This window comes from Cervus canadensis, chromosome 4, assembly GCF_019320065.1.
Source record: "Cervus canadensis isolate Bull #8, Minnesota chromosome 4, ASM1932006v1, whole genome shotgun sequence".
Lineage (NCBI taxonomy): Eukaryota > Metazoa > Chordata > Mammalia > Artiodactyla > Cervidae > Cervus > Cervus canadensis.
In genome coordinates this window covers 20,027,803-20,040,381 of record NC_057389.1, presented here as the reverse complement: position 1 = coordinate 20,040,381, position 12,579 = coordinate 20,027,803, and the positions used below count along the sequence as shown (strand labels likewise).

Sequence of the window (12,579 nt, the reverse complement as noted above, 5' to 3'; positions counted from 1 at the left end):
AAAATTCACATCATTGTTTTCCTATGTGATTATTACTTTTCTATGAAATGACTCCGTTACCTTCAAGAGAATAAACACATATTTTTATGTAGAATCATTTCTTTTTATAATGCTTTTGAAAGATGATTATTAATCAGTTGTTAGATATTTGTTTAGTTTTTGTACATCCTGTTTATAAACTTCAGTGTCATTTGATGATTCACGTTTTTGTTTTTTTTTTTCCTGTTGATTGCTGTATTTGGCATCAATTCTGCTTGTCCTAACTCTCTGTTATGTAAGAACTATCTGTGTTTTGCATTTGATAGCTGTATGGAGATGACACTGGGGACTTTTTTGACACATATGCTGCAACTTTTATACCCTTTGGAGAAACCAATAGGACAGTGTACATAGCAGTATGTGATGACGATTTCCCGGAGCCAGATGAAACTTTCATTTTTCACTTAACTTTACAGGTAAGTCCTTTTTTTCCCTCTGTTAAAGCTTAAACTTATAAAAATCTTAAAACGCTTAAAAGTAAGTTTCTCTAGAGATAAGCCAATTTAAGTGCTTGGTGGTGGTTTTCATAGAAGCCAGAACTGACAATCTTGTTGGCAATTCCATGGTCTGGTTATTCCTCAGACAATCTTATTTAGAAGATTCTGCAGCTAGTTTTTTGATTAATTCAGCTTTATTTAGGAACTGCCATTACAGATGCTCAAGAAAACCTTGTCTTCCCTTTGGCCCTTTTCTCTTCTGTCCCTCCCCTGCTACCAGATGCACAAAGAATGACCATGACTTCTGAGTTCCAAGGAGAGGGCTACAAAAAGCAGGCCTGGAAGTGGGAGGTCCCTGTGCCTTAGAATAAATTTGGAGTGACCCTGGGAAAAATGCTTGACTAGCCTAAGGTTTAATTGTCCTTTATGACATGATCTATTATATTGAGGCAATGGTGGCTAACACTGCTCTAGTTAATTTTTCTCCAGTGGATTGAAAGTTTCTTTTTAGAAGGATTGTGTTGGCATGATTAAAATTGTATGAAATTGGTACTGGAAGCAATCATGTTTTGCTTTTGTAAAAAACTTTTCTTGTAATCCTTTATGCTGCTATTAAATATCAATAAAAATGTTGTAGCACACTCTGCCCGTACTTATTAGAAAAATTGTTGTACTGTTTTAACTTTATTTTGGCTCTACAACTGATAGAATAACTAATTCTTTAAGTTTTAGCACCTTCTATAGTGTAAGAATAGAGTCGTGTTTGAACCAAATTTCATTCTGTCACTTAATTCTCTGTTACATTGTGTTACAGAAAAACCTGAAAGAATTTTTTGGCCAACTCAATATTAGTCATGAAATTTAAGTAATTATAATTTATTACTAGCCAGTGATTATTTATAATTACAACAATTTATATTTTAACAGTGATTAATGGTTTTAAAAACTCTTTTGAAGAGTTCTTGTTTGGGACTTCACCATGTTGATTTAGTTTGAATATATTTTCTTAGCCTGTGCCTTAAAAAATACTTGTATTTTTATTCATTTTCTGAATGATTACTTAAAGACTGAAATGCTATTAAAATAATTGTTTTCCTCTTGTTTAATGTGTTAATTTATTTTTTTGGCTTTTGTTTTAGAAACCTTCAGCAAATGTGAAGCTTGGGTGGCCCAGAACTGTTACTGTGACAATATTATCAAATGACAATGCATTTGGGATTATTTCCTTTAATATGGTATGGTTATGGTTTGATTTATCTTGTGATTGCTAGATAATAGTTTATTAAATTTTTGGATAGCTTTTTATGTTACCTAGTATCATCCTGTGTAAACATCCTGTAAGTGTTTTAAATAAGATTTGCTCAGCTTTATCCATATTCCACGTTCTGTAGACTGTCCTTTTTTTTTTTGTTTTTTGTTTTATCTAACTAATTTATTTATTTAGCATTTTTTTTCTTTTTTAAATATAAATTTATTTATTTTATTTGGAGACTAATTACAATATTGTAGTGGTTTTGCCATACATTGACATGAATCCACCACAGGTGTACATGTGTTCACCATCCTGAACCCCCCTCCCTCCTCCCTCCCCATCCCATCCCTCCGGATTATCCCAGTGCACCAGCCCTGAGCACCCTATCTCATGCATCAAACCTGGACTGGCGATTCATTTCACATGATAATAACATGTTTCAGTGCCATTCTCCCAAATCATCCCACCCTCGCCCTCTCCCACAGAATCCAACAGACTGTTCTATACATCTATGTCTCTTTTGCTGTCCCACATATAGGGTTATCGTTACCATCTTTCTAAATTCCATATATATGTGTTAGTATATTGTATTGGTGTTTTTCTTTCTGGCTTACTTCACTCTGTATAATAGGCTCTAGTTTCATCCACCTCATTAGAACTGATTCAAATGTATTCCTTTTAGTGGCTGAGTAATATTCCATTGTGAATATGTACCACAGTTTTCTTATCCATTTGCTGATGGACAACTAGGTTGCTTCCATGTCCTGGCTATTATAAACAATGCTGTGATGAACATTGGGGTACACATGTCTCTTTCAATTCTGGTTTCCTCGGTGTGTATTCCCATTAGTGGGATTGCTGGGTCATATGGCAGTTCTATTTCCAGTTTTTTAAGGAATCTCCACACTGTTCTCCATAGTGGCTGTACTAGTTTGCATTCCACCAACAGTGTAAGAGGGTTCCCTTTTTTCCACACCCTCTCCAGCATTTATTGCTTGTAGACTTTTGGATAGCAGCCATTCTGACTGGAGTGAAATGGTACCTCATTGAGGTTTTGATTTGCATTTCTTTGATAATGAGTGATGTTGAGCATCTTTTCATGTGTTTGTTAGCCATCTGTATGTCTTCTTTGGAGAAATGTCTGTTTAGATCTTTGGCCCATTTTTTGATTGGGTCATTTATTTTTCTGGAATTGAGCTGCAGGAGTTGCTTGTATATTTTTGAGAGTCATTCTTTGTCAGTTGCTTCATTTGCTCTTATTTTCTCCCATTCTGAAGGCTGTCTTTTCACCTTGCTTATAGTTTCCTTTGTTTTAGTTCTGTGAAAAATACCGTTGGTAGCTTGATAGGGATTGCATTGAATCTATAGATTGCTTTGCCTAGTATACTCATTTTCACAGTATTGATTCTTCCAATCCATGAACATGGTATATTTCTCCATCTGTTTGTGTCCTCTTTGGTTTCTTTCACCAGTGTTTTATAGTTTTCTATATATAGGTCTTTTGTTTCTTTAGGTAGATAATATTCCTAAGTATTTTATTCTTTTTGTTGCAATGGTGAATGGGATTGTTTTCTTAATTTCTCTTTCTGTTTTCTCATTGTTAGTGTTTTATCTAAGATTACTTAGAAGTGAAGAGGCCTATAAAATCATGGTCATGTCTTGCCCTAATCTCTTTCTGCTGATCATTCTACCTGCTTCATTTGTTCTCTAACTTGGATATTGTCTTTGTTCAGTCTGCTATAAACAGAGTATCAGTATATAGACTGGGTGGTTTAGTAACAACAGAAATTTATTTCTTACTGTTATGGAGGCTGACAAGTCCAAAATCAGGGCATCAGCAGATTTGGGGTTTGGTGTGGGCCTACTTCCTGGTTCATAGACAGTTCTCTTTTTGCTGTGTTTCCTTGTGGTGGAAGGGGCAAGAGAACTCTTGGAGGTCTCTTTTATAGGAATACTAATCTCATTCATAAAGGTTCTGCCCTCATGACCTACTCTCTTCCCAAAGGCCCCAACTTCCAATAACATCACATTGGAGGTTAGGATCTGAATATGAATTTTGAGGGGGCATGGACATTCAGTCTATAACACATGTTGTAACTCAGCTCCTTTTGCTTGATGTCCCCAACTGCCGCTTAAAAAAAGCATTGTCTGTTAGCTTCCTCTGAAAGTTTGGAGTGACTTGAGAGAAGAGAAATACATTGGAAGAGCACTGAAAAGAAAAGCCTATAGTAAGCTTAAGTTGAATAGCAGACATTATAGCTCTTAAAAATTCTATAATTATTCCTTACCTGGAGATTTTCCTATTAATTAATATTTCTTGAAAGTTAAAGCTCATCCCCCTTAGTTTTGCTCAAAAGTTCATTTTTTTCCCCTTCCTTATCACCAAATTCGTGTGTCCCTTGTCAGTCCTGTGTTCAGAGGGTTTTGTCTTTGGAAACAAACATACAAGGCAGGTCCCCTCCCTGATAAAAATCATACTCGGCTCTGAAATAAAAACAGAATTTATATTAAGTGGAATGATACATTGCAACTACACTTTAGTCTACAGTGTTTCCTGATTTTTAGAATCTTTTGAATATGTTACTGATTATCATTACTAAAAGATGATATGACACTCCCCACCTTGTTATCTATATTCCAATTTAGGTAACTCCTTCAATTGGTGTATTGTATGTCATTTTCTTAGCACCTTAAATTACCTTTGAAACAAGGTGAGTTATAGATAACATGATCTTTAGAGTTGCAGTATCCTTATTAAAAAGGATATGTAGATCATGCCAATGTAGTAGACATTTTGTAACCTCCATTATTACAGCATTTACAAAAGTTATTAATCAAATCACTTCTTTTTGAATGATAGGGAATTATTAGTTAATTATTAACCAGGCTCCCTTAATTGCTTGATTTTTCTCCCCTCTGCCTTTATACTCACTCCCAACTCTTTATCCCCAACCGCACACTGATTCATTTAAAGGTTTCTTTCCTTCTTTCTTTTGACATTAAATATCTTAGCCTCGGAATGAATCCCAGTTTCTAGCATTGGTCCCAAGTTCCCAACTGTTGTGGTCTCATGGCTGCCCGGCAGCCTCTGCCTGGGTACCTTCCCTCTGTGATTAAAATTAAAATAAGTAACTGATGAGCTCTCAGTTGGTATTTTGGTTTCCTTAAAGTACCTGGTCTGCCTTTGGTTTCCAGACAGGATGATGATTATATCGATGATGAAGATGACAGTGATGGTGATGATAATTATAGCCAACCTTTGCTGGCCCTCACTATGTGTCCTGTACTAGGATAAGCACTTAGGTGTGAATTGATCTCATTGCAACCTCATCAGAACCGTTTGAGACAGGCATTCCTACCCCTGTTGATGGATGGGGATACTGAGACCTAGGGTCACCTGCTGCCTTGGCTGGCCTGTACCTGGCCACTCACCTCTTCTACCCTGAGTTTCAACTGGCCATGCCAACACTTTCCAACACTTGAAGTCCTGGCTCTTTCTTCCCCTCAGTGATCATGTCCTGAAAAAAGTCATTCAGTTCAGTTCAGTCCCTCAGTCATGTCCTGCTCTTTGCAACCCCATGAACCACAGCACGCCAGGCCTCCCTGTCCACCACCAACTCCTGGAGTCCACCCAAACCCATGTCCATCGAGTCGGTGATGCCATCCAATCATCTCATCCTCTGTTGTCCCCTTCTCCTCCTGCCCTCAATCTTTCCCAGGATCAGGGTCTTTTCAAATGAGTCAGCTCTTCGCATCAGGTGGCCAAAGTATTGGAGTTTCAGCTTCAACATCAGTCCTTCCAATGAACACCCATAACTGATCTCCTTTAGGATGGACTGGTTGGATCTCATTAGCAGCTATCTGTTTTCAGTGGCAAGCTGACTGATGAGGAAGGAACAGTGGTTGAGAGCAAGGCTGAGCCATAGTCCCAGTGAGCTGCCCGGGTCTGGAGGCACAACTCATTCCTGTGACCTCCTGGGCCCCTGGGAGCCTTTGAATTCGTCACCTTTCAATTAGGTAGCCTTTAAGATTCCTCAGCAGAACAGCTCATTGTTGGCAGAAGCAGGGCAGGAACCTCCATCTTTTGCCTGACAAGTTTTATGTTCCCTTTATACTATTATTTGAACCTTCTAAGCGTTATTAGCTACAGTTGATGAAGGCAAGGAAACCCCATGTTCTTAAAAGCACAATGTAGATGGGTTTGTCTGTGGAAAATTAGGATTTCTAAGGTAGTAACCGTTTGCACGAGCTCCTGCCTCTGGTTGATCAGCACCTGATGGTCTTTGCTCTCCCAATAGCCTTTCTCAATCACAGTGAGTGAGCCCAGAGGCAGAAATGAATCTGTGCCTCTTACTCTCATCAGAGAAAAAGGAACCTATGGGATGGTGACTGTGACTTTTGAGGTAAGTTTACTGTGAAATCATTTTAAATGGTAATGCTTAGAACTCATACTAGATCCCTGCAATTTAAAAAAATCAAGGTCCTTGGTATAATAAACATGACGCTTAATGAAAATGAAATAGAATGCTTTCATCATCTGAGAGATTTCATGTTTAATAGAAAACTGTTTTCCTTGCTGCTTGGAATATACTATGCTTCCATGAAACACAACAGATTATTTTAGATACAGGATAATAATAAGCCACAAATTAAAAACAATAATTCTATAAAATTCATAGAATATTTATGACAGATCTCTTTAAGGATATAAAATTTTAAAATGCTCATGGGTTCTTAGGCTTACATAAAATTATCTAATATGTAGTCTTCCCTATATACATTCTCCATTTAAAAAAATACACTTAATGAATGGTGCTAACAGCAGTCACATTCGAAAAATTGGAAAAAAATTGGCTGTAGAAATAAAGCATCATCAGGTTATAGTGTTTTCAACTCTCCGTGAATGTCTGAAGTTGTTTTATTGAATCTTGAGCCTTTTGTTCTGTTGAAATGATTACAGCTAACACTTGTGGAACACTTAGCATTGCTCGGCCCTGGTCTAAGTGCTTTACGCTGATTATTGCTGCATGTGAACTGTAGCTCTTCCCAGCGATCAGTGTCCCTCCTGCCATTTAAAATGCTCTTTTCCATAGTCCTCACCATCATCCGCCACGCATTTATTTATCTTCCACTTGTTCCTTTTCATTAAATGTCAGGTCCTGGTGGGTAGAAAGCTTGCCTTGTTCTCTGCTATATCCTTAGTACCTAAAAGAGGTCAGACACAGAGTACTTAATAAATACTTTTTGAAAGGAATATGATTTTATTAAATATTTACATCTAGCCTGGTCAGTGGACCTTGTTTCCGCATTCTAAAGATGGGGAAACAGCCACACAGGGTTGTTAAAAATACCTCATCCAAGGTTACACCACCAGGGGTAGAACTGGTATTTGATTCCATTACTTAAGAGAATATAATAATTTTGAATGCATTCTGCTCAAGAAAAAGTTTTTATAAAGTTTTCCCTCAGGCTTAATATTGTGGTTGAGAAAAAACTCTTAGAAACCATGTTGTTTAATCTGCGTGTGTGCTAAGTTGCTTTAATCGTGTCCGACTCTCTGTGAGCCTGTGGACTGTAGCCCACCAGACTTCTGTGTCCATAGAATTCTCCAGGCAAGAACAGTGGGATTGAACCTGGGTCTCCCACATTGCAGGCAGATTCTTTCCTCTCTGAGCCCCCAGGGAAGCCCTTGTAGTTTAATTATAGTCAAGATCTATAATTATATTATGGGCCTTGACTCCATTAATTAAAAGGGCAGACTTAATACAGGTTAGTGTCATTCTTCTTGCAAAACATTTTAAAGTAAGTTTGCCAGTTTATATCACAGTAATGCTTTCTTACTCTAATGAAATGTTTTATGTTTATTGATGGCACGATGTTTCTTTGCAGGTAGAGGGTGGCCCAAATCCACCTGAAGATGATTTAAGTCCAGATAAAGGAAATATCACTTTTCCTCCTGGCAAAGCAACAGTAGTTTATAACTTGACAGTACTTGATGATGAGGTAGGATGTATTAACTGCTTAAGAGGAACAGTGGCTCTCTGTATTATGGTCATGTTAGAGAATATTATGTCAAGTATTAAGTTGTGTTCAGTATTTGAAATTATTTAAGAGCACAGTCATATATAAAGTAATGTATTGCAGCCAGATATGCCATAGCTGTTAATGCCTATTTTGGAATTGATCTTGTTAATACTTACCTTATTTAATTCACATTAAGTTGTATATCTGAAAGGCGATGAACTTGAATGTAACTGACAGCCATACTCAATACAAGCATTTCAGAATTTTGTAAACCTTGATGATTGATTTTGCTAGTCATTGCAGTTTTGAGCAGGTATAGTATTACTTACCTAGCATAAATGTATTACTATAAAAGCAAACAAAATTCTGTTGCAATTGATATTTATTTGTTTGGATATTTTAAATGTTCACATTCATAGGAAGGCTTTTGTTGTTTTTAATTTCACAGTGAAGCTACCAAGGATTGAGATATATGACATGGCTAGTTTAACTGGCAAGGAAAGAGTGAATTTGAACAATATATACAGGGATGTTCCTTAATGAGCTAACCAAAAGAAAACATGTCTTTTAACACAATAACCTTAGCAGTAATACCAGAAGAAAAGGGATAGCTGGGAATCTATCTCTCTACCTTCTCACAAATAATCATGAAACTAAATCACAACAAATCCCAAAAAAGATGAATTAGAAGACATTATTAGAAAAGAGTATTTCTCTTGAAAAAGTGAAATATTAAATAGTGCTGATAGCTCTAGCTCAGTGGTTGTGAAAGCTAGCAAAAACCGTTTGTTTTTAGAACCTGGAACATTGAGCAGGTTATAGTTTGGGAGCAGTAATTAGTGATACATTTTAATTGTAAGTTTAAAAGACTATAGTTAATAATATAGTATTCTATATTCAGAGTTACTGAGAGTAGGGCATAGGCATTCTCTCCACACATACATACATAGAATTAACTGTATGAGGTGATGGATTTGTTAATATCTTGATCTTTGTAATCACAATGTATATGTATATCAAATCATCATATTGTACCCATAAATATATTAGTTATTTTTTTATTATTCCTCAATAAAGTTTGAAGGAAACAGATCTTCAGTCAAACCATTGCATTTTCTTTTTTGAGATAAATAGCTTTACTTTTTATATTTCCATTGATGGAGGTAGAAGTATATATTATTTCACTTTGCTTCATTTATAGTGAAGTAAAAGTGCAAATAGCACAGTAGAGATTATCCCTGGGATTTCTGTGTAGTTAAAAAAAGTTACATTTTAACAGTGTCATCATTTTGCCTAAAGTGACTCTTATAACTTGTTTTCCAGAGATGCATGGTACATATTTTGAAAATCATATAATTGGTATCATGGATAAATCTTGAGATATAAGCTGCTTTGAAGCAAGAATAATTGACATGATAGAAAAACTTAACAATTTGTGTGTGATGTTTATTGTAGTCTGCCAAATTCTTAAATGTTATTAGACCTTGAAGGTTGCTTCTGATCCTGCATACCTGATGAAGCTAATAAGAACTTGTTTTTCTGTCAGATCTTTAGTTCTCTAGAGATTGATCAAGGTTGAAAGTCATTATGCTGATATTTCATTTCTTGTTCATATCATTGCTTTATCTAGAATATGTTATTTACCTTTGGAAAATAGTTTAGTAAATAGACACTGAACAGGCCTCCTTATCTGCTCCTTTCAGTTAAAGATTTTTTTAAAAAATTTCTGTGTAATTGCATTGAAATATAAGTGCTTTTTATACTTTGTGTTTTGCAGGTGTTTTAGCTATTGATGTTTTGGCATTGCTTGTATTTCTCTGACAGGTACCAGAAAATGATGAAATATTTTTGATTCAACTGAAAAGTGTAGAAGGAGGAGCTGAGATCAACACCTCCAGGAACTCGGTTGAAATCATTGTTAAGAAAAATGACAGTCCTGTGAGATTCATTCAGAATGTTTATTTGGTACCCGAGGAAGACCACATACTCACAATTCCAGTGGTTCGTGGAAAAGATGACAGTGGAAATCTGATTGGATCTGATGACTGTGAAGTTTCTGTCAGTTATGTTGTTATAACTGGGAATTCAACAGCACATGCCCAGCAAAATTTAGACTTCATTGATCTTCAGCCAAACACAACTATTGTTTTTCCACCTTTTATTTATGAATCACACCTGAAATTTCAAATAGTGGATGATGCCATACCAGAGATTGCTGAATCGTTTCAAGTCATGTTACTGAAAGATACTTTACGGGGAGATGCCGTGCTATTAGGCCCTTCTGTTGTACAAGTCACCATTAAGCCAAATGACAAACCTTATGGGGTCCTCTCATTCAACAGTGTCTTGTTTGAAAGGACAGTTATAATTGATGAAGATACAACAGCAAGGTAGAATTTATTTTAAACCTTGTATTGCTGCAGTTATTTTAATATATTATTCCAAGATTTGATATTTGTGGTGTTGGACACAGTGCTGAACTGTTAAGGATATGTGTAATTTCCTTGCCCATGGTTTCACTGTTTTCTTTCTTATTTGGGGAGTGAGACTTGAAGCACATATTTAAATATGCAAGTTAATTCATGTTATGGTAGTTTCCTAGGACACATCTTCATACCTACTCCTTCATATGAAAAGCAGTCATTCTTTATGGTTTGGATTCTGCTTACCAGTGGCTAGTGGCCAACTTGATGTTGAAAATGCCCACTTCAAGGGAAATAGAGTGTCTTATGTGACCATATCATATTTCTTCCAGATTTGAAGAAATTACAGTGGTTAGAAATGGTGGCACTCATGGAAATGTTTCTGTGAACTGGATACTGACACGCAATAGCAGTGATCCCTCACCGGTAACGACAGATATCAGGCCAAGATCTGGAGTTCTCCATTTTGCACAAGGGCAGATGTTGGCATCGATTCCTCTCATTGTCGTTAATGATGATCTTCCAGAAGAGGCAGAAGCTTACCTACTTCAGATTCTACCTCATACGATACGAGGAGGTGCAGAAGTGAGCGAACCAGTGGAGGTAGATCTCTTGCTACGCTTTGCTTGTAGAAATACTTCTGTGCTCTCAAACAGACAAAGAATTTGACCATACACATCTTATATATGTTTAGTTTGATATGACAGGAAGAGGACGGGTTTTGGAAGTGGTGGTTAATTCCCTTGCTGAAGGTTGTCCCATCTGTAAATAAAAAGTTGGTTCTTAAATTTCCACAAAGTTTTCAAATGTGTTTTTAATTCATCTTCTTTTTGTTGTTGTTCAGTCGTTAAGTCGTGTCTGACTCTTTTGCGACCCCATAGACCGTAGCCTGCCAGTCTCCTCCATTCGTGGGATTTCCCAGGCAAGAATACTGGAGTGGGTTGCAATTTCCTGCTCTCAACTCAGTTGGGATCTTTGCAACTCAGGGATCGAATGTGCATCTCCTGCACTGGCAGGCAGATTCTTTACGACTGAGCCCCCTGGGAAGCCCAATTCATATTTTACTTCATTACTTATATGAGTAATCATTTTTAGAATTACACATTAAAATTCAAAATAGACTAGAAAATAAACAGTTTGGTGATCTTAGATGTGAGAATTCTGCACTTTAATGTTTTATTCCTTTATCTGCAGCTTTTGTTTTACATTCAGGATAGTGATGATGTTTATGGCCTAATAACATTTTTTCCTGTGGAAAACCAGAAGATTGAAAGTAGCCCAGGTGAACGATGTTTGTCATTGAGTCTTGCAAGACTAGGAGGAACTAAAGGAGATGTGAAGATATTTTATTCTGCACTTTATATTCCTGCTGGAGCTGTGGACCCTTTGTGGGCAAAAGATGGCATCTTAAATGTATCCAAGAGAAGCAGTCTCATTTTTCCAGAACAGAAAACCCAAGTCACTATGAAATTGCCTATAAGAAATGATGCATTCCTTCAAAATGGGGCCCACTTTTTAGTACAGGTACTTTAATGATTAAAATCATCTCAACTTTGGTTCAGCCACATGTATACTTACCTGAGTGAGAGAGTTAACTAGTCATTATTTTATCCTTATTTATATTTTGGATTCTGTTGCTTACTGCAAGTTATATAGGGAGTCTGAAGAGAAACTGTCTGCCCCTCAGGCATACAAGGATGAATAAAACAAGGGTTATACTAAGATCGTTGTTTTAATTATGCAATAATAAAAGCAGATCAGACATAGTAAGGTCAGTGTTTTAATTATGCAATAATAAAAGCCAATCAGACATGAAATGTAGGTCAATATAATTCATGATATAATGGAGTTATTCATGAACTGTGAGTTGGGGAGGGCCGGGAGAGAGCCAGTGAGAGGTCTGTCATTCTTTTGAGTTGATGTGGGAAAATGTGACATCGAAATTTGGATTGTAGAATAAATATGTTTTTCATGATGGATATTGCAGGGAAGGCATTCAGAAATGAAAAAAGCAATATGACAGAAAATTGTGTAGATAACTTTAAAATAGTATACCAAAAAAAATCTGTTAACATATGTAGAGTCTTTGGACTTTTATTACTTAATAAGAAATAAAGCTCTTATATTTTTCTATCTTCTATTATTTCTTAACTTTTATTAACCAAAGCAGTATTTAAACTTTTTTTTTAATTTAATTTTTTTGGCCATACCGCTTGGCATGCGGAATCTTAGTTCCCTGACCATGGATCAGACCCGTGCCCCCTGCAGTGGAAGTGTAGAGTTGCTGAACCTCTGGGGACGTCCAAACCAAAGCATTGTTTTTATTGCCAAAGTTTGATACCTCTGTACTCACAATACTATAGTTGTATTTTCCACATGGTTGCTATTGATTGATTTTGAAAAT

The 12,579-nt window shown here is 36.4% G+C and overlaps 1 protein-coding gene across 1 annotated transcript in view; it reads left to right on the top strand.

Moving 5' to 3' along the window:
- ADGRV1 (adhesion G protein-coupled receptor V1) overlaps positions 1–12,579 on the top strand; it is a 541,109-nt gene that overhangs the window by 29,164 nt on the left and 499,366 nt on the right. Inside the window, exons 3-9 of the mRNA XM_043464669.1 lie at positions 306–455; positions 1,616–1,711; positions 6,027–6,131; positions 7,618–7,731; positions 9,577–10,142; positions 10,508–10,778; positions 11,370–11,699. Coding sequence (XP_043320604.1) covers positions 306–455; positions 1,616–1,711; positions 6,027–6,131; positions 7,618–7,731; positions 9,577–10,142; positions 10,508–10,778; positions 11,370–11,699 — 1,632 coding nt within the window. The remainder of the gene's footprint in view (positions 1–305; positions 456–1,615; positions 1,712–6,026; positions 6,132–7,617; positions 7,732–9,576; positions 10,143–10,507; positions 10,779–11,369; positions 11,700–12,579) is intronic.